The sequence below is a fragment of the Salvelinus namaycush genome, chromosome 28 (genome assembly GCF_016432855.1).
Source record: "Salvelinus namaycush isolate Seneca chromosome 28, SaNama_1.0, whole genome shotgun sequence".
NCBI classification, from domain to species: Eukaryota; Metazoa; Chordata; class Actinopteri; order Salmoniformes; family Salmonidae; genus Salvelinus; species Salvelinus namaycush.
This window is the reverse complement of record NC_052334.1, coordinates 21,753,461-21,775,158: the sequence shown is the minus strand read 5'-3', so window position 1 is coordinate 21,775,158 and position 21,698 is coordinate 21,753,461. Positions and strand designations below refer to the sequence as shown.

The following is a 21,698-nucleotide window of genomic DNA, read 5'->3' as shown; positions in this document are numbered from 1 at the left end:
TTAGATCAGTGGTCCTATAGGAAACAAGGAGAGGAAGCTACATACAATGTGGTACATCTCAAATCAAAAGCTGGTTCTCTCTCCTCGTCTCCTTCCCTTGATCTAAAAACAAATACAGTAGGTTAAAGCAAATGAAGGAAAGGATATGAGGAGAGGCCTCTTTAGACTAATGAGACGCACCCTCCCAAAGAGTTTCTTTCTCCTCATATTCCCTCTCACCTGCAGTGCAGTGCCAACATCGCGAAAACCATTCATCTCTCTCTCTTTGCCTGAAGGCAGCAGTTTAACTCAGACGTGAAAGCTGGAATTTCAGAGGAATAGTCCTGCCTGTATCAAAGTTAATACTCAGCCACTAGGGATCACTAGGGACGTGACCAAGAAAACCTCATATAACAGTAGACTGTTATAGCCAATGTACTCCTCTAACAATCACAATCAAACTGTCTGGGACGAATGAGATCCTTAGAAGATCGCACTGTCTATACAACACAGTTCTTATGATGGCTTTTCCTCGGCTGTCCCCGATTCAATGGTAGACACCTAATTTTCAATATGTCACACCAGTCATTCAACCGGAGGTATAGGCTTACATCTCCCCGTCCCCAGCAGGCAGCAACCCACTCAGTTCTGTCCCCTTTATTGTTTTGCTGCCAGATAACTGGCCGGCCAGCTAATTTAGCAGACCAATGGCCAGACAGCCCCTGGTTATAACAAATAGCTGAAGATCCAATTCTATTTTCCAATGTCCAATTTGGTCTTTATTGCAGGTGTCACATCGAGATGTTCTCATATCCACACTGCAGGGGGCTAATGTAAGACAGACACAGGGTGCTGGAACCGGGATGAATGGTGGAGACTGAGTTTATTTCCTATTATGTTTCGATGGAGGGGGCTGTTAGAGAGGTTTCTGGATGTGAAGGGCAGATCATTCATCATAGATCATTGGAAATAGATGATCTGACACAGGGGAGAGTATAGACCCAGGAGGTGGTCGGCTTTGACAACTAGAATAAATGTTTGAGTCAATGTTTCTGACTCATTCTCAAAAAATGAAAAGTAGCTTTTTAAGGGCAGTCGCTATTTAATGACAATGCAATCACTGTATTTACTAAGGCATCATCTGAACAACAATAAAAACATGTTTCCCCAATATGGGAAGTATTGTAAGATGTGAAATAATCAGTCCCATGTGAAATAACTTACCATTTCCAGAGAATTACTGTTTGTAATTGATCACTGGTTTGTCTATAATGGTCTCGTGTAGGTCTATTGACGTAGTCATGAGGGAATGTAAGCAGTACACACATTGGAAACACAACTCAATGAGTGGGAGTGTGTGGAGAAAGCTGAATATCTCCAGCCAGCTGATAACAGAAGTTAAGAATGTTGAACTTATCTAAAGTCAGGTCTGATACGTAGAATAACCTACAAGAAAAACTATGCTATACGTGTAGATGTTCCATAACAAACTAGCTTACCAGTACGATCTGCTTTCTAGGCTAACAAATATCTTTCAACCATTGATTGTCAGTCAAGTTCCAATGAGTCAACCCTTATGTCCATTACCTTAACCAGGTATGAAGACAGCTGAGGAGATCTGCTTCTTAGAAAGTAAAGAACAGTGGAAGACAGCTGGCACATCAGTGGTTACAAGAGGTGTGAGATATGTTCTGTGTGTCATTGAATCCAAGCAGTTTAAATCATTTAAAATCACATCAAACTCAACTGAGTATTTTCTTTGAGCGTCCTACTCCTTCTGCTCTTATCGTGGTGGACGTCACCCCGTTGTCCCATGAGGTCACAGGAGTTCCTTGACACTAGGTGGAGTGGCGACTGGTTGAGGACAGCCACTTCCCATTCAGCGTCACACACAATGGAAATACTCCCTCTGGAGAAGACCCAGGGAATGATGTCAGGATAGGAGTCAGGATAGATGCCTCGTTTTGAGATGACAGATGCATGCAGAAGATTCAACACACATGCATATACACAGATAGTAAGCGCACGCTCTCTCATACATGCACGCGCTAACAACTTCTGCTTTAGTTAAGTGAGAGACATGTTCGAAACATCTTAAATAAACAATGAAAATGCAAATGTGTATCGAATAGTTCTTGAAATTCTATTGACACATCGATTACAAGGACAGGATGTTCCTGTAGATTTCATTGTTCCCAGAGCTACACCAGTAACACCACACACACCTCAGCACTGGATTGGAGGGTGGATACCGTACCAGTTGACAAGCAGAGGGATACTGAATAAAATTTGATTTGAATATAATTGCCCACGAGGGTTCTCTCAACTGTCACCATAAAGGATATGACATGCTCAGATCTTACTGTGATGCCATGAACATGCTAGACTACGGAACGCTACACATTTTGTTTTCTAACTTTACCGCATGATGTGCATGTTGACAAAAAAATTAAAAGTAGAATCACAATGTATAATCAAGAGACATACCCTGACACACCAACCCTCTCATCATGTATCCCCCATGTCACCTGAGTCACAGCCCACCACCCCTCTCTACAAGATGCCAAGACACCATGGGCACCAGGTGGCCGGAGTGCCATCTTCATGGCAACCCTGTCTCCCTGGTGCGGTGGGGATCGGGCGCCAAAAGCCTGGGTACAGAGACGGACGGTAACACTAAACATTACATCTCCCCATCAATCTGCCGCTATGTTTCTGATGGATGCCAAGTAACGATGGAAGCTGCTTTAAGAACAGTGAGTGACCTTTAGAGTAGTTTGGATCCAGTCCTGGATGTGACTGCAGCAGATGGTGGAATAGGGGATGGTTACATACTGCCCTCTGGTGGAGACAGGGAACCTTCACCCAATTTCAATTGTTACAGAAAAGGAAAATACAATACTGTAGCTTTATAGCGAGTATTCTGGATGTTTTCTGGTCTGTAATTTGTGATCGCTGACTCAATGTTTGAATAAATAGTAAGGAGAGGGTTTCTACTTACTCTCAGCAGCATATCAGCATTTCAATTTAAAATCACACTGTCCATGTTATTCTGTATAACAATGGTCTATGAACACATAACATGTCCTCAATTAGAGTACAATATTATAACTCAAACTTCCTTAAATAGTTTTATTTTTTTTTAAATAAATGCATTTTTTTACAGTCTGAAAACAGCCGGCCATGCACTGCTGCTCTGGACATTGGAGGCAAACAATAAACAACTGTTATAGGAGGAAAAAACTAGGCTGAGTTTGCTTCTTTTACTTCAGTTCACTTACAGCCGTTTGTCTCAAACTCCAAGGTCTACTTTAACAAAAAGTGTCTCCTTCATACCAAAAACATTATTCAATTAAAAGCTACAATAGTGATCAAATCTGAAAATGAAGTGGTACATTTTTGAAAAGGCACTGAACAGCAGAGTAAGGGTTTGGCAGCCTAGGGATGTGTCATTGGTGGTAGTTTACAGAGCTAGAGAGTAAGATCAGTGCCCAAAAAATGCAAGAAAATCGAATAGCAATGTAATTCAGCTTATAGGGGAGGCAACAAGAAAAAAGTACATTGAAAAGCCCTTTTATCAATGTTTGAGTAATAATAATATCTAGTGTGAGAAATCTTAATTAAATCCCAACCAACCTGGAGTTTGAGACTAGTGTTATCTTCATATATATATATATATATATATATATCTTCATGTTAAAACTCAATAAGACCGTAACATTGGCAGGCACACATTTTCATACTACACAATGTTGACAGATGGCTTTCCCCTCTCTTTTCTAGAAACAAAAACAAACATCCCAAAAAAACAAGAAAAAAAGCAGCAACAAAATAACTGTACAATTCTATAAAACCGGTGTTTTTACATTAGTTACAAAAAACTAATACTTCATTTAATGTTCGTCCATACTGAGGGCAAAGAAAAAAAAAGACTGCATAATTAATTCTTCAAACTTGGTGACCTATTGCTGGTGCATAATAATAACGGTGCTGAATAATAACACTATACGGTGTAAGATAAAGAATGGCATTTAAAAGAGGAGGCTGCACTTGGGAACCCTGTTATTATTGTTAGTATCCCTCCAGCTGTACTACACAAGCACAATGCATTTGCAAGGGTCTGAGTCTCAAGGCAGAGCTGAGGTCTTTCCTTCATGCTGTGGACGCTGGACAACCCTCAGATACATGGCAGTATGTATCTGAGCCAAATCATTTGGGCACATGTTCCATGACAACATTCTTATTTCCATTTTCAGTAATTGCCTCAGAACTTGCCCATTAAAATTCCATCTCAAACAGAGTATCCTTGAGTGACCCCTTCAACCTTGAGAGTAGCTATGAGAACTAGGCATGGTTATTCAGCGGTTTACAGATAAGAAACTACAGGACATTCACCCTGCTTGAGCTCCTGTTGTGCTGACATGTTAACTAGTGCAGACAGAGAAGCGCTACTGTAGGTGTGTACCAAGGCTGTTTAAACTCTCCAAGCACACTTGTTAGCTGTTGTATGTAGTGTTTCACACAGAGGATAGGAGACACTCACTGGAGGTATGCTCAGACAAAAAAAAACAATGAATTGAACTACAGCTTATTCATTAAGGGATGCTCTACAGACTCTCCCCTAACCTTAATCCTTATCCTAACCCTTATTCTAAACTTAACCATTACCCTAACTGTCACCTCAAAAAGCAGTTGCTTATCAACAGATAGTTTGTTGATAGTATGGCCATCTGTAGAGCATCTACAGATGGAAAATCCAGATTATCCAAATAAAGTGTGACCAGGGATCATACATATACTGGAGAAGTGCTTACTGCGGAAGTGACTTCATATGGACTAGTTAGATCAAAGTGAGAATCTTTCATCAAGTGGAGAGGACACGGTGCCCAATTCTCTCCATGAGCTCTGGGTTCCTTAGCCTTTCCTTAACGACGGAAGGAAATTACCTCATATCACTTCCTGTCTCTGCTGAGAAAGTAAAAGCGTGTCACTGTTTTGCCGATACTCTTACTTTGAGGATTACTACTGCCTATAGTCACACCAAATGGAGTGAATATGTGGATGTACAATACGTGAGAGTGAGGTGGCACTCTGCAGCATAAATTAGACAGAGTATCATAACACAGGATGTCAGGCAGTACACAAACCACAACACACCACTTCAAAGACTCCGAACAACACCACACCTCACCAAAATGACAACAATAAAACCAGAAAAGAAAACAGGGACAAATAAATAAATAATGTGATTCTTCATAAGAACTGATACATGGTTTTGTGGGCTGGTCGGATTACGATGACGGCATAGCTGAGAGGTTGAAGGGTCAATTTGATCAGTTCCTTCAGGGGAGTCAGAGTAGAAGGGGGGATTAAGAAAGAGTCTTTGGAATGGAGAGGTCTCCTGATGACATGTGATAGGTTCTCATGGACGTAGCTTTGTGATAGCTGCTTGAGGAAGAGGCGTCTGTCCCCAGTGCATTGGAGAGGGATGGGTGAGTGGAGAGGGGTCATGGGAGGAGGGGGGGGGGGCGACGACTCCCAACTTCCTGTCAAATAATGTGGGCGATGGGGGAGCCACAGGCAGGGTTTGGAGTTAGTCTGGGCTGCAGCGTTGCGCAGAATATTAGTCTTAATGCAACAAAAATAAAGGGCATCAGCTTCTTAACAACAATGGCAATAATAGGTGGCCGCATGGGGCTCTAAAGCATGGTTCCATTTAAAACCACCAAAACTTTAAAACAAATCAAATAAACCCATATGATTTAGCCACCACCCTCCCTCCCCTCTTGACCCTAAACTCTGACCCAGGGGGTCAGGTAGTCAGACCCAGCCGCTGGTCAGCTTGTAGAACATCTCCTCGTCCAGAGACTCGTTCTGGTCTTTGGCGCGCGTGGACAGGAAGATGTAGCCTCCAATGAACTCATGTACCACCTTACAGTCCACCTCCGCACATATGAAAGCCAGGCTAGGCTCGTCTGCAAACTCCACCGTCACCTAGGGCCACAGAATGATCACACAGTCAAAACTATAGGAAGGTTCATTTAGTAGAACAGAGATTCTCCTTTTAAAATGTACTAACCATGTGAAATGCCAAGCTAAGATGATGAAGCTAAAACAAATTGGTGGTAACTGTTCAGAGTATTAAATGCCTCGTCTTTAAAACAGTTTATTTTCTGCTCTATAAGCTGAAATCCATACCATCTTGATCTCCCAGTTGACATTCCACTGCTTCATGTTGGAAAACCTCCAGGTCTTGATGGCGTCTCCGGTGCTGGCGTCCATCCGGATGAGACGGTTGTAGGTGATGCCAATCAGCTCGTCCCTCTTCCCACCCTGGAATCTGTGAATTACAGAATTCCAAGTGAGCTCACTGCTTGGGATGTGCTTATTGGAAGTAATAAGCTTATGGGTTTTCAACCATGCATCTTTGAAATCTGACAAAATCTCTGTTCGCTGTAAAAGAACAATCCCAAACACAGACAGAGGCAGGTGGGCAGACAGAGAGACCTGGGGGAAGAGATCTGTTATATCAATAAAGGAGTGTATGAAGAGACTCTGGAAAAGAGAGGGGAACTCACTTGGCCAGGAAGTGAGTGATGCCAAACTCAGGCAGGGACTGCCACGCCTGGATGAAGCGCATCTTGGCCTCGATCAGACTCATCTGGGCCACGTTCTGGTGGGCCTCTAGGATCCGGGCCGAAATCTGATGAACACACAACAAAAGACTGTTGAACACACATGTCACAGACCACCACTATGAAACCAAGCCCCAGACACACACCCGCACAGACATAGGTCTACTGTGCACACATGGCCCTGTCCTATAACCTCCCAAACCCAAAGACACCCAACACCTCCCCATAAATATAGGAAGGCACACAAGGTAACCAAATTAAAGTATCAACAAACATTTGAGATATGTGACCCTCCACAGAGGCCAGTCTAAGGGCCCATGAAGTGCCTCCCCACCCCGGTGTATGAGTCAGTGGGATGAGCAGAGAGATGCTGACCTGGGTCTTCAGGACAGACTCACCACTTTACTATATTAGCTTCACATTTAGAGTGTGTTAGTAGTTGAAGGAGAAATTAGAGGGAATGAGGATCGGACAAAACACAAGCTAGCAATCACCCTTGACCGGGCAGTTTATTTTTCTAATGTTAAAGGTGAAACTAACTATTGAGACTATGTTACAGATCTACTGGTAAATCAAACACGACCCAAAGACAAACCCATCTCCACTTACCAGGTCCCTGATATAGCCTGGCTGAAGAGGGAGGGAGGCAGACGGAGGGATGGGAGGACAGCGCAAAAGGAGGGAAGAGAGAAAACAGAAGGAAAGAACAAAGAAAAACAAGCAAATGAGAACAAGGCCAATGAGCCAAGAAAACAGCTTCAAAACAACGTAGCATAATCAGAACAGGCTAAATTAACAGGAACATTTTGATCTCTCCATGGGGAGAGAAAGCAGTCTCCATGGGGAGAGAAAGCAGCAGCAGCAGTCTCCATGGGGAGAGAAAGCAGCAGCAGCAGTCTCCATGGGGAGAGAAACCAGCAGCAGCAGTCTCCATGGGGAGAGAAACCAGCAGCAGCAATCTCCATGGGGAGAGAAACCAGCAGCAGCAGTCTCCATGGGGAGAGAAACCAGCAGCAGCAGTCTCCATGGGGAGAGAAACCAGCAGCAGCAGTCTCCATGGGGAGAGAAACCAGCAGCAGCAGTCTCCATGGGGAGAGAAACCAGCAGCAGCAGTCTCCATGGGGAGAGAAACCAGCAGCAGCAGTCTCCATGGGGAGAGAAACCAGCAGCAGCAGTCTCCATGGGGAGAGAAACCAGCAGCAGCAGTCTCCATGGGGAGAGAAACCAGCAGCAGCAGTCTCCATGGGGAGAGAAACCAGCAGCAGCAGTCTCCATGGGGAGAGAAACCAGCAGCAGCAGTCTCCATAGGGAGAGAAACCAGCAGCAGTCTCCATAGGGAGAGAAACCAGCAGCAGTCTCCATAGGGAGAGAAACCAGCAGCAGTCTCCATAGGGAGAGAAACCAGCAGCAGTCTCCATAGGGAGAGAAACCAGCAGCAGTGTCAGTATATCTGTCAGGGCAAGCAGAGGGTTTAGGACACAAATTATTACACAAACTGATTTAATTGATTTACAAGTTTGAAACATTTCATTGGAGCTTTTATGACAGTAAATCTTGTTTAATTTGTGAGTTAAGTAGCTACTGCACTGTAGGGCAGGCCATTCATCTTGTGTATGCAATTCCTTTCATGTCCACACGGTGGGAACACATACCAAGGCATCACACAGCTCAAGTAAACACCACTACAGCCCTCTGCATTAGGTTATCTAGCAATATCCTGTTGTTTGTTATTGTGCCTGCCCAGTTTGCTTTCTCTTATGTAAAACTATGTTTAGCTAGGAAGTTAGGAATCCATCTAGCCTAACTCCCAGTGATCTATAAATTCCTTTGCTTATCTGCTGGGAATTGCAGCGTGGAAGTCACATCAGGGGAGTCGGAGGAGAGGAAGTATGGAGAAAAAAAAGGAAAGAGCAGAGGCAGCACCCTGCAAGCATCTCTCCCACAGCACAGCTGACTGACGCAGTGGCAGGTTGACCTTTATTGTCATGAGTCGTCATGAACGCAGAACTGAGCAATTCCCCGTAGATAGGCCAGCTGCAAAGAAAACATTTGCTATTTTGTAGAAATTCATGACACCAAAAATGTGCTTTTTGGTCTTAATTTCAGGTTAGGGTTAGACATTAGGGTTAGCAGTGTGGTTAAGGTTAGGTTTAAAATCAGATGTTATGACTTTATGGCTGTGCCAGCTAGTGACCACTCTGCAAAGCTTTCACCAGAACAAGATTCATGACGAAAAACATTGACCTGCAACTGAGTAGCTGAAAGAGTGGCTTTTCCCAGCCTGGTTTCCCACTCTGCATTCCCAGACAGGACTCATTTCCCGAAGCTCCCAAACAAACAAACTCCCAAACAATTGTATGTCCACAAGCATACAATACCTGCACTCTCTCACATACACAACATACACACAGTCTCATGAAAGACACACACACACACACACACACCTTCTCTGAACACACCGCCAGCGGCCCTGTCCAGGCAGAGAAGTGAGGGGTGTTTCATGTGGTGCCTTAGGAACATCCCCTGCCTGTCTGGCTGGAGCTCAGAGCCCCGAACTGAGACTGGAGCTGGGCCAGAACCACAGTCCCATACAGACAGACCCGCAGGCCTGTGGAGAGAACCTAGGAGGGGTGCTACTATGAGATCTGAGGGGAGGCACATTTTTTCTCACACATGCATATGACACACACACACACCTATCCTGTTTTTGGGCAGCAATGCAGAATAAACCAGTCTGTCTCCTTCTTTGGGACAAAAACACCATTCCAGTGTGATCCAGCAGACACGGTAATGACTGTTTTTAGGATGTCGACCCTGGATAGACATTTCCTGTTTGATTAGCTCTCTCCTCCCTTCTCACTCACACTATGAGTGGTCTTTCCCTATGCTCTTCTTCTAGACGACAGAGATTCACGTAAGGCTGAAGCTATGGTTACAGTCCAAACCCAGACTAGTACCGCGACATCACTTAACCAACACACACCAAAAGAACCTCCCACTTTTCCTACACAGCTTAAATCAGAACCACATTGAGTGAGTAAGCGTGGGAAGACCACTCCCCCTCTCATTGTTACCAGTATACGCGTCAGCCTGTTATATACGTTGGAATTTGCTAAATAAAGAGCACAATTTTACTGTTACTTAAAAACGTAAGTTAATCTCTGCCTATGAGGGCCTAATGCGTAAATGTGACTGTCATTGATTGGCTTTTGGTGGTTTGTTTCGGATTTCTCAGTAAGACAACTCCTTTAGGTTGAGTCTCTTTCTCTGGCTGTGACTCTCAACCTTTAGTAATATATTAGTTTCCTCTTCTCCTTTCCTTCTTGTGAGTGACTGGTGTGAAATGGCTAGCTAGTTAGCGGTGCGCGCTAGTAGCGTTTAAAATCGGTGACGTCACTCGCTCGTGGGTGACCGTTGATGTGTGCAGAGGGTCCCTGGTTCAAGCCCAGGATGGGGCGAAGAGAGGGACAGAAGCAATACTGTTACTTGAGCACAGATCTGGCAGGATATGGATGGGTGAAATTAACATGGTGGACCTCAATCCAGTCAACTAGCTTCCTTTCAGAGGTAAATGACAGAAGGGAGACTAGGGAAGGAAGCTGATTAGAGTAAGGAGATAGCCTTTGAGCGTGACTTGTGGTAATCCTCGCCTTTAGACTGCTGTCCTGGGTTCCCCTTGGAGCGGGAGGGATCGAGGGCGGTTGCATTCCTGTGCAGGACAACCCAGATGCCAGGAGGCACCCCAGGCCAGCTGGGAAGTAAACAACAACCTCCACCCTGAACACTGCTCTGCCCATCTCTTCCCCCTTCGTCTCTCTCCATCCTAGACTATCCTTAAACCTTCACCTGACTAACATCAACTCATCTGAACATGATTAAGGGTTGTTGACATAGCTTTTGTCAGTTCACTTGCAGTGTAGAAATATGCATCTCTATGCATGCGTATTTGAATCCAGAGAGTGATGGGCCAATCATCTCTTGTCTACATTGATGGGGTATCCTCTCCACAAAGCCCCTGGCTAGTTACCTGCTTGTTCTTGTACTTCTTCAGGTAGCGCGGCGACACCAGGCACTCAGAGTTGATGTCGTTGGTGACAGCTGGCTCGGCGATGAACTGCGGGTCAGGGTTCATGTGCTGCATCTTGAGGAAGGACAGAATGTTCTGGACCTCCAGGTTATAGGAGCTGTCTGCCATGGTCTTCCCCTTAGAGGCCAGGCGGCACGCTGCCATCCAGTGGGCATATGGCTTCTCCTGCATGGGAAGGAGGGAGGTGGTGGTTATGCTGAGGCCAATGACGTACAAGGCTTTTCATTAGGTCCTAGAGTACTTTCCCATGTATGTGGTAACTGCAATATTTTCACCTACACTCCAACTATTGGCACAAATCTGATCAGTCTTACTATGTTTCTAAGTCGCTTTTAAATGTAACACCATGAGTAAATGTATTGCATTCTTGACATTGTGACAGATGGTCCTCCATGCAGCCAGAGGAAGCCAGAGAGCCACACTCACAGCGTCACACCGCAGCCAGATCTCGTTCATGCCGTCAGCCACTGGGATTAGCAACTTGATGTTGAATTTCTGACTGGAAATGTTCACATCTGGTGTTACCTCGCAACCTACAAAGACAAGGAAAAGTTCAGAGGAAGGGAACAGGAGGGGGTCAAAACCATCCATAACACACCACTGGGGATCACACACACTTAGGTCATAAAGGAACTGTTGCCTTCTTCAGTGTGCGTGTGTGTGGGGGGGGGGGGGGGGGGGGGGGGGGTGTCCTGGTACCTCTTAGATTCATTTGGAGGGAGGGTGTCCCATGAGCCTCCTCTTTGCTCTTGTAGCAGGAAATTGTGATGTCCTTGAATGTGCACCAGTACTGCTTGTAGCCTTTCAGTGTCAGTTTTTTTGGCCTGGAAAATACATAGAAGAGAGAGAGCGAGAGAGCGGCAGAGAAAGAGAGAGCGGCAGAGAGAGAGAGAGAGCGGCAGAGAGAGAGAGAGAGCGGCAGAGAGAGCGGCAGAGCGAGCGGCAGAGAGAGCGGCAGAGAGAGCGGCAGAGAGAGCGGCAGAGAGAGCGGCAGAGAGAGCGGCAGAGAGAGCGGCAGAGAGAGCGGCAGAGAGAGCGAGACCGGGCGGCAGAGAGAGCGAGGTACATGGGAATAGAACCGCAAAAGGTATTTTTATGTGCACCATGTCATCAAGCACAGACTTATCTGCAACGGGTCAATTTGATGGAAACACATCTCTGGTGGGAAAATGTTTTCATGCAGATTTTGGAATATTCGCATGAGAATCTGTTGCCAGTTGGATGGAAACCTAGCTCGTCATCAGTGTTTTTCAAATCAAATCAAATGTTATTGGTCACATACACATGTTTAGCAGATGTTAATGCGAGTGTAGTGAAATGCGCTTCTAGTTCCAACAGTGCAGTAATATCTAACAAGTAATCTAATAATTCCCCAGCAACTACCTAATACACACACAAATCTAAAAGGGGTGAATGAGAATATGTAAATATAAGTATATGGATGAGCGATGGCCAAACGGCATAGGCAACGTGCAATAGATGGTATAAAATACAGTATATGTGTACATGTGATGAGTAATGCATAATAATATAATATGTAAACATTATTAAAGTGGCATTATTTAAAGTGAATAGTGATCCATTTATTAAAAGGTGTCCACTGATTTGGTCTCAATGTATGCAGCAGCCTCTCTGAGTGGATTGCTGTTTAGCAGTCTGATGGCCTTGAGATAGAAGCCGCTTTTCAGTCTCTAGGTCCCAGCTTTGATGCACCTGTACGGACCGCGCCTTCTGGATGATAGCGGGGTGAACAGGCAGTGGCTCGGGTGGTTGTTATCCTTGATGATCTTTTTGGCCTTTCTGTGACATCGGGTGCTGTAGGTGTCATGGAGGGCAGGTAGTTTGCCCCTGGTGATGCGTTGTGCAGACTGCACCACCCACTGGAGAGCCTTGCGGTTGAGGGCGGGCGGTGCAGTTGCCGTACCAGGCTGTGATACAGCCCGACAGGATGCTCTTGATTGTGCATCTGTAAAAGTTTGTGGGGGGTTTGGTTGACAAGCACATTTCTTTTTAGCTGTTGCGCCTTCACCACACTGTGTGTGGGTGGACCATTTCAGTTTGTCTGTGATGTGTACACCCAGGAACTTAAAACTTTCCACCTTCTCCACCACTGTCCCTTCGATGTGGATAGGGGGTGCTCCCTCTGCTGTTTCCTGAAGTCCACGATCATCTCCTTTGTTTTGTTGACGTTGAGTGAGGGGTTGTTTTCCTGACACCACACTCCGAGTGCCCCCACCTCCTCCCTGTAGGCCGTCTCGTTGTCGTTGGTGATCAAGCCCACTACTGTTGTGTCGTCTGCAAACTTGATGATTGAGTTGGAGGCGTTCATGACCACGCAGTCGTGGGTGAACAGGGAGGACAGGAGAGGGCCTTGTGGGGCCTCTGTGTTGAGGAACAGTGAAGTGGAGGTGTTTCCTACCTTCACCACCTGGGGGCAGCCCGTCAGAAAGTCCAGGACCCAGTTGCACAGGGTGGGGCTGAGACCAGGCCCTCCATCTTGATGATGAGCTTGGAGGGTACTATGGTGTTGAATGCTGAGCTGTAGTCAATTAACAGCATTCTTACATGGGTATTATTTTTGTCCAGATGGGATAGGGCAGTGTGCAGTGATGGCGATTGCGTCATCTGTGGACCTGTTGGGGCGGTATGCAAACTGAAGTGTCTCTAGTATGGCCGGTAAGGTGGTGGTGATATGATCCTTGACTAGTCTCTCAAAGCACTTCATGATGACAGAAGTGAGTGCTACGGGGCCATAGTCATTTAGTTCACTTATCTTTGCCTTCTTGGGTACAGGAACAGTGGTAGCCATCTTGAAGCATGTGGGGACAACAGACTGGAATAGGGAGAGATTGAGTATGTCCGTAAACACACCAGCCAGCTGGTCTATGAATGCTCTGAGGACGTGGCTAGGGATGCCGTCTGGGCCAGTAGCCTTGCGAGGGTGAACACGTTTAAATGTTTCACTCACGAGAAGGAGAGGGGGCGCAGTCTTTGTTAGTGAGCTGTGACGGTGGCACTGTATTATCCTCAAAGCGGGCAAAGGTGTTTAGTTTGTCTGGAAGCGAGACGTCGGTGTCCGCGACGTGGCTGTTTTTGTAGTCCGTAATTTCCTGTAGATCCTGCCACATACGTCTCGTATCTGAGCCGTTGAATTGCAACTCCACCATGCACATTTGTGGCCTGCTGGAGGTAATTTTGCAGGGCTCTGGCAGTGCTCCTCAGGCAGTGCTCCTCCTTGCACAAAGGCGGAGGTAGCGGTCCTGCTGCTGGGTTGTTGCCCTCCTACGGCCTCCTCCACGTCTCCTGATGTACTGGCCTGTCTCCTGGTAGCGCCTCCATGCTCTGGACACTACGCTGACAGACACAGCAAACCTTTTTGCCACAGCTCGCATTGATGTGCCATCCTGGATGAGCTGCACTACCTGAGCCACTTGTGTGGGTTGTAGACGCCGTCTCATGCTACCACTAGAGTGAAAGCACCGCCAGCATTCAAAAGTGACCAAAACATCAGCCAGGAAGCATAGGAACTGAGAAGTGGTCTGTGGTCACCACCTGCAGAACCACTCCTTTATTGGGGGTGTCTTGCTAATTGCCTATACTTTCCACCTTTTGTCTATTCCATTTGCACAACAGCATGTGAAATGTATTGTCAATCAGTGTTGCTTCCTAAGTGGACAGTTTGATTTCACAGAAGTGTGATTGACTTGGAGTTACATTGTGTTGTTTAAGTGTTCCCTTTATTTTTTTGAGCAGTGTATTAGCCCCACGCTCAGTCTCAATTCTGTGTTCCGAAAGAAAACGGGAACAGTTAGCAACGCACAACGTCTCCCCCTCCCCACTAAAGAAATGTCTCATCATCTCCGCCCTGCACTGAGTAAGTGACAACGTCCAGACCACATTAAAAAGAGGGAGAAAAAAAAAATCAATAGCCCAGCCTACATAGACCTCCCCCAAAGCACATTGGTCCAAACGATTAGCCCTAATAAAACAGAAATGTTGGGGCAAATCCTTAAGAAGGATCTATAAGATAAGTTGTTTGTTTTTATTCAAACGTAACAGGATAAGGCCATAGGCATAAAATTGACACATTGAGCTTCTCGTTAGGTCTGTAAATGTATTGTAAATCGACAGCCTATAGATGGTGGAGGCCTATGTGAAAATAATAAGTAAAAAAAAAAATTCAAAAGGGAGAAATAAAAGTAGGCTGAAACGTTAGTAGGCCTAGGTTAGGCTATAGAGCCTATCCCTCTCAGCTAAAAGAAAATAAATACAAATTAGACGGCTATAATGACATTTAGTGGGGCGGGTGGATCTTTGGATGGCGGCTATATGTTGTATTACCTCCATTAGTAATAACAGTAATCGCTTTTAGTCATTGGTCCATTTCTCAATGACCAGGATTGTCCTTCAAAAAACGTTTTGCCTCTTCTGGAGTTTTGAAGTGTCGCAGGGCTCCTTGGTGAAGAATCCTGAGCTCGTTTGGGTATTTGAATCCCCTAAAGATGCCTCGGTCAATGGCGTATTTCTTCACCTCGTCAAACACTCTGCGCTTTTGGCGTATTCCAGCTGACAGGTCCTGGTGTAAAGTGAGTTTGGCATTTCCCATTGTAATAGTTTTGATTTTCGCCGCCTGTAGGACTCGTTCCTTGTCAGTGAATCTCAGGAAACGTAAGTGATTGGGCGCGGTGGTTGTCTGGCTGCTGGTGGGGGCCTCAGTGCTCGGTGAGCTCTCTCCAGTTCTATGGGCCTGTCGGTGGACAGGTGGAGCCACTCAGGGAGTTTGTCTTGCAGGTAGCGGATCAGTGGCATGTTTCCCTCTTCTTTTTCACCCAGATTTAATAGAATGCAATTATTCCTTCGCCCCCTGTTTTCCAGGTCCTCTGTTTTCTCTTCCAGATGCTCTATTTTCTTTTTAGCAGATGCTGTTGTTTCCATGGCGTCTGTCAGTGAGTTTTCCATGGATAGCATCCGCCCCTCTGCCTCATCCAGGCGCCCCGCGTTGATGCTTATCTTGTTGTTGATGTCAGGCAAAGCATTTTCCAGGGTTGTCACATTGCCCCCTATCTCACTGAGCTGAGACTTAATGCAATCTAATTTGATGTTGAGCTCTTTACGTTGGGATCTCAGCTCAGAAAGGATGTCTTCGACAGAGTGCGAGGTTGGCATTTGTTGGGCCTCGGGGGGTGGGGGGGGGGGTTCTCTTGCTCCTGGCTAATGGTGCTAGCTTTTTCAGAAGCTAGCTGTTTCTTGGAGCCTTTTTCCACGGCTAATGCTCGGGTCCGGGTAAAAATGTCACCTGTAATGTCGCCTTTTGTAGCCGCCATTACTTTTTTTGACTAAAGCTAAAGGAGTTAACTTGAAGTGGAGGTAAGATTAAGAATTGGAAACTACTTGTGCGGAGCTCTTAGTTCATGTGGCCATCTCGTTCAAGGGACACGTGATCCCCCAAGGTCAGTTTTGAATTACTCCCTAATGGTTTAGATTAGGGTTGCAAAATTCTTTCAATATATTCCCTGGTTTTCAAGAACTCCTGGTTGGAGGATTCCGGATTTCCTGCTTATTCCCTCCAGATTACGAAAATCCTCCAACCGGGATTTGGGAAAATCAGGGAATTTAATTGTAAGTTCCTGGAATTTTGCAACCTTAGTTAAGATTAGGATTTCAGGATGATACACTTATTCTTGAGCTGCGATTAAAGACAACTTCTACAGCAGAAGCATTTATTGAACTTACTTGAAGACTTTGACGTAGTCGGCCAGTTCAGGAATGGACGTGATATCACCCTGAGAGGAAGAGAAGAACAAACACGTTTATTGATGAAAGGAGAAGGGCAGGATTCTGCACAACTAACAATGACCTCAAGTTTGACTTCAGCGTTGCACATAAAGGAACAGTTGTGTAATCAAGCTTCAACTTCCTCAGATAAGCTGTATAAACTGCAGTCATTTGGTGAGGGGTACGTTTAACAATGGCCACATGTGATACCAACTACAGTATTTAGCCTTCTGAACAAGCCTCTTGTATTGCAGTAAAGTAACATTCCGTGAACTATAGTAGTACCAGGGTGTTGGAGGTCTTTCCTCCCTCCAGGTCTGACAGGGTTAGGGTTAGTATAGGACAGTAAGGTGTAGTACCAGGGTGTTGGAGGTCTTTCCTCCCTCCAGGTCTGACAGGGTTAGGGTTAGTATAGGACAGTAAGGTGTAGTACCAGGGTGTTGGAGGTCTTTCCTCCCTCCAGGTCTGACAGGGTTAGGGTTAGTATAGGACAGTAAGGTGTAGTACCAGGGTGTTGGAGGTCTTTCCTCCCTCCAGGTCTGACAGGGTTAGGGTTAGTATAGGACAGTAAGGTGTAGTACCAGGGTGTTGGAGGTCTTTCCTCCCTCCAGGTCTGACAGGGTTAGGGTTAGTATAGGACAGTAAGGTGTAGTACCAGGGTGTTGGAGGTCTTTCCTCCCTCCAGGTCTGACAGGGTTAGGGTTAGTATAGGACAGTAAGGTGTAGTACCAGGGTGTTGGAGGTCTTTCCTCCCTCCAGGTCTGACAGGGTTAGGGTTAGTATAGGACAGTAAGGTGTAGTACCAGGGTGTTGGAGGTCTTTCCTCCCTCCAGGTCTGACAGGGTTAGGGTTAGTATAGGACAGTAAGGTGTAGTACCAGGGTGTTGGAGGTCTTGCCTCCCTCCAGGTCTGACAGGGTTAGGGTTAGTATAGGACAGTAAGGTGTAGTACCAGGGTTTTGTAGGCCTTTCCTCCCTCCAGGTCTGACAGGGTTAGGGTTAGTATAGGACAGTAAGGTGTAGTACCAGGGTGTTGGAGGTCTTTCCTCCCTCCAGGTCTGACAGGGTTAGTATAGGACAGTAAGGTGTAGTACCAGGGTGTTGGAGGTCTTTCCTCCCTCCAGGTCTGACAGGGTTAGGGTTAGTATAGGACAGTAAGGTATAGTACCAGGGTGTTGGAGGTCTTTCCTCCCTCCAGGTCTGACAGGGTTAGGGTTAGTATAGGACAGTAAGGTGTAGTACCAGGGTGATGGAGGTCTTTCCTCCCTCCAGGTCTGACAGGGTTAGTATAGGACAGTAAGGTGTAGTACCAGGGTGTTGTAGGTCTTTCCTCCCTCCAGGTCTGACAGGGTTAGTATAGGACAGTAAGGTGTAGTACCAGGGTGATGGAGGTCTTTCCTCCCTCCAGGTCTGACAGGGTTAGTATAGGACAGTAAGGTGTAGTACCAGGGTGTTGGAGGTCTTTCCTCCCTCCAGGTCTGACAGGGTTAGTATAGGACAGTAAGGTGTAGTACCAGGGTGATGGAGGTCTTTCCTCCCTCCAGGTCTGACAGGGTTAGTATAGGACAGTAAGGTGTAGTACCAGGGTGTTGGAGGTCTTCCCTCCCTCCAGGTCTGACAGGGTTAGGGTTAGTATAGGACAGTAAGGTGTAGTACCAGGGTGTTGGAGGTCTTTCCTCCCTCCAGGTCTGACAGGGTTAGGGTTAGTATAGGACAGTAAGGTGTAGTACCAGGGTGTTGGAGGTCTTCCCTCCCTCCAGGTCTGACAGGGTTAGGGTTAGTATAGGACAGTAAGGTGTAGTACCAGGGTGTTGGAGGCCTTTCCTCCCTCCAGGTCTGACAGGGTTAGGGTTAGTATAGGACAGTAAGGTGTAGTACCAGGGTGTTGTAGGTCTTGCCTCCCTCCAGGTCTGACAGGGTTAGGGTTAGTATAGGACAGTAAGGTGTAGTACCAGGGTGTTGGAGGTCTTTCCTCCCTCCAGGTCTGACAGGGTTAGGGTTAGTATAGGACAGTAAGGTATAGTACCAGGGTGTTGGAGGTCTTTCCTCCCTCCAGGTCTGACAGGGTTAGGGTTAGTATAGGACAGTAAGGTGTAGTACCAGGGTGTTGTAGGTCTTTCCTCCCTCCAGGTCTGACAGGGTTAGGGTTAGTATAGGACAGTAAGGTGTAGTACCAGGGTGTTGGAGGTCTTGCTTCCCTCCAGGTCTGACAGGGTTAGGGTTAGTATAGGACAGTAAGGTGTAGTACCAGGGTTTTGTAGGCCTTTCCTCCCTCCAGGTCTGACAGGGTTAGGGTTAGTATAGGACAGTAAGGTGTAGTACCAGGGTGATGGAGTTCTTTCCTCCCTCCAGGTCTGACAGGGTTAGTATAGGACAGTAAGGTGTAGTACCAGGGTGTTGGAGGTCTTTCCTCCCTCCAGGTCTGACAGGGTTAGTATAGGACAGTAAGGTGTAGTACCAGGGTGTTGTAGGTCTTTCCTCCCTCCAGGTCTGACAGGGTTAGGGTTAGTATAGGACAGTAAGGTGTAGTACCAGGGTGTTGGAGGTCTTTCCTCCCTCCAGGTCTGACAGGGTTAGGGTTAGTATAGGACAGTAAGGTATAGTACCAGGGTGATGGAGGTCTTTCCTCCCTCCAGGTCTGACAGGGTTAGTATAGGACAGTAAGGTATAGTACCAGGGTGTTGGAGGTCTTGCCTCCCTCCAGGTCTGACAGGGTTAGGGTTAGTATAGGACAGTAAGGTATAGTACCAGGGTGTTGGAGGTCTTGCCTCCCTCCAGGTCTGACAGGGTTAGTATAGGACAGTAAGGTATAGTACCAGGGTGTTGGAGGCCTTTCCTCCCTCCAGGTCTGACAGGGTTAAGGTTAGTATAGGACAGTAAGGTGTAGTACCAGGGTGTTGGAGGTCTTTCCTCCCTCCAGGTCTGACAGGGTTAGGGTTAGTATAGGACAGTAAGGTGTAGTACCAGGGTGTTGGAGGTCTTTCCTCCCTCCAGGTCTGACAGGGTTAGGGTTAGTATAGGACAGTAAGGTGTAGTACCAGGGTGTTGGAGGTCTTTCCTCCCTCCAGGTCTGACAGGGTTAGGGTTAGTATAGGACAGTAAGGTGTAGTACCAGGGTGTTGGAGGTCTTTCCTCCCTCCAGGTCTGACAGGGTTAGGGTTAGTATAGGACAGTAAGGTGTAGTACCAGGGTGTTGGAGGTCTTTCCTCCCTCCAGGTCTGACAGGGTTAGGGTTAGTATAGGACAGTAAGGTGTAGTACCAGGGTGTTGGAGGTCTTGCCTCCCTCCAGGTCTGACAGGGTTAGGGTTAGTATAGGACAGTAAGGTGTAGTACCAGGGTGTTGGAGGTCTTTCCTCCCTCCAGGTCTGACAGGGTTAGTATAGGACAGTAAGGTATAGTACCAGGGTGTTGGAGGTCTTTCCTCCCTCCAGGTCTGACAGGGTTAGGGTTAGTATAGGACAGTAAGGTATAGTACCAGGGTGTTGGAGGTCTTTCCTCCCTCCAGGTCTGACAGGGTTAGTATAGGACAGTAAGGTGTAGTACCAGGGTGTTGGAGGTCTTTCCTCCCTCCAGGTCTGACAGGGTTAGGGTTAGTATAGGACAGTAAGGTATAGTACCAGGGTGTTGGAGGTCTTTCCTCCCTCCAGGTCTGACAGGGTTAGTATAGGACAGTAAGGTGTAGTACCAGGGTGTTGGAGGTCTTTCCTCCCTCCAGGTCTGACAGGGTTAGGGTTAGTATAGGACAGTAAGGTATAGTACCAGGGTGATGGAGGTCTTTCCTCCCTCCAGGTCTGACAGGGTTAGTATAGGACAGTAAGGTATAGTACCAGGGTGTTGGAGGTCTTGCCTCCCTCCAGGTCTGACAGGGTTAGGGTTAGTATAGGACAGTAAGGTGTAGTACCAGGGTGTTGGAGGTCTTTCCTCCCTCCAGGTCTGACAGGGTTAGGGTTAGTATAGGACAGTAAGGTGTAGTACCAGGGTGTTGGAGGTCTTTCCTCCCTCCAGGTCTGACAGGGTTAGTATAGGACAGTAAGGTGTAGTACCAGGGTGTTGGAGGTCTTGCCTCCCTCCAGGGTGATCTCCAGGTCTGACAGGGCAGCGTCAACCTCGTCCACCTCCTTCTCACTGTTGTTCATGTGGTTTCCTGACGACATGATGGACAGCTTGTTGATGTGGTACTGGGGGACAAATAGAGAAGGGGGTTTTAAGGTTTAGCTTACAGTCCTTTACCCTATATGCCATGAAGGTGACATGTCATTTCAATACCACATGATCAAATAGTCTCCTGTTATATATTAAGATCGTCAATAGAAAAAAAAAAAAAAAAAAAAAAAATACATACATTCACTTTTCTGTTTTGCTCCACTGGGTTTCGTTTCTATGTTCACTACCGGTCAAAAGTTGTAGGGCTCAAATAAGCAAAGAGAAACAGTCCCTTTAAGACATGAAGGTCAGTCAATCCGGAAGATAAAACATTTAGAAAGTTTCTTCAAGTGCAATCGCAAAAACCATCAAGCGCTATGCAGAAACTGGCTCTCATGAGGATCGCCACAGGAATGGAAGACCAATAGTAACCTCTGCTGCCGAGGATGTTCATTAGTGATACCTGCCTCAGAAATTGCAGCCCAAATAAATGCTTCAGAGTTCAAGTAACCGACACATCTCAACATCAACTGTGCATGAAAATCAGGCCTTCATGGTCGAATTGCTGCAATGAAACCAATACTAAAGGACACCAATAAGATGAAGAGACTTGTTTAGGCCAAGAAACACGAGCAATTAGACCGGTGGAAATTTGTCCTTTGGTCTGGAGTCCAAATTTAAGATTTTTGGTTCCAGCCGCCGTGTCTTTGTGAGACGGGGTGTGGGTGAACGGATGATCTCTGCATGTGTATTTCCCACCATAAAGAATAGAGGTGGTGGTGTTATGGTATGGGGGTGCTTTGCTGGTGACACAGTCTGATTTATTTAGTCATGCTGGTTAAGTGTACCTTGAATTCTATCACAGCATTCTACAACGATACGCCATCACATCTGGTTTGCGCTTAGTGGGACTATCATTTGTTTCTCAACAGGACAATGACCCAACACACCTCCAGGCTGTATAAGGGCTATTTGACCAAGAAGGAGAGCAATGGAGTGCTGCATCAGATGACCTGGCCTCCACAATATGACTGTAAAACAAAGTATGTGTTCATTGTGTAGCAACCATGTCGAGACAG

General features: G+C 46.4%; 1 protein-coding gene across 5 annotated transcripts in view; it reads right to left on the bottom strand.

The window, feature by feature from the left end:
* Positions 1-3,077: 3,077 nt before the first annotated feature.
* The window catches only part of LOC120023081 (fermitin family homolog 2), a 79,048-nt gene continuing 60,427 nt past the window's right edge, over positions 3,078-21,698 (bottom strand). For 3 of the 5 annotated variants that reach the window (XM_038967038.1, XM_038967039.1, XM_038967040.1), the window contains exons 8-16: positions 20,520-20,654; positions 16,435-16,484; positions 11,401-11,525; positions 11,128-11,234; positions 10,642-10,866; positions 7,224-7,244; positions 6,558-6,682; positions 6,178-6,319; positions 3,078-5,973 (exon numbers count right to left, since the gene is read on the bottom strand). In XM_038967038.1, the coding sequence (XP_038822966.1) occupies positions 5,800-5,973; positions 6,178-6,319; positions 6,558-6,682; positions 7,224-7,244; positions 10,642-10,866; positions 11,128-11,234; positions 11,401-11,525; positions 16,435-16,484; positions 20,520-20,654 (1,104 nt within the window). In that variant the 3' untranslated portion in view covers positions 3,078-5,799. The remainder of the gene's footprint in view (positions 5,974-6,177; positions 6,320-6,557; positions 6,683-7,223; positions 7,245-10,641; positions 10,867-11,127; positions 11,235-11,400; positions 11,526-16,434; positions 16,485-20,519; positions 20,655-21,698) is intronic. The other 2 variants (XM_038967041.1, XM_038967042.1) reach the window with 1 other exon arrangement.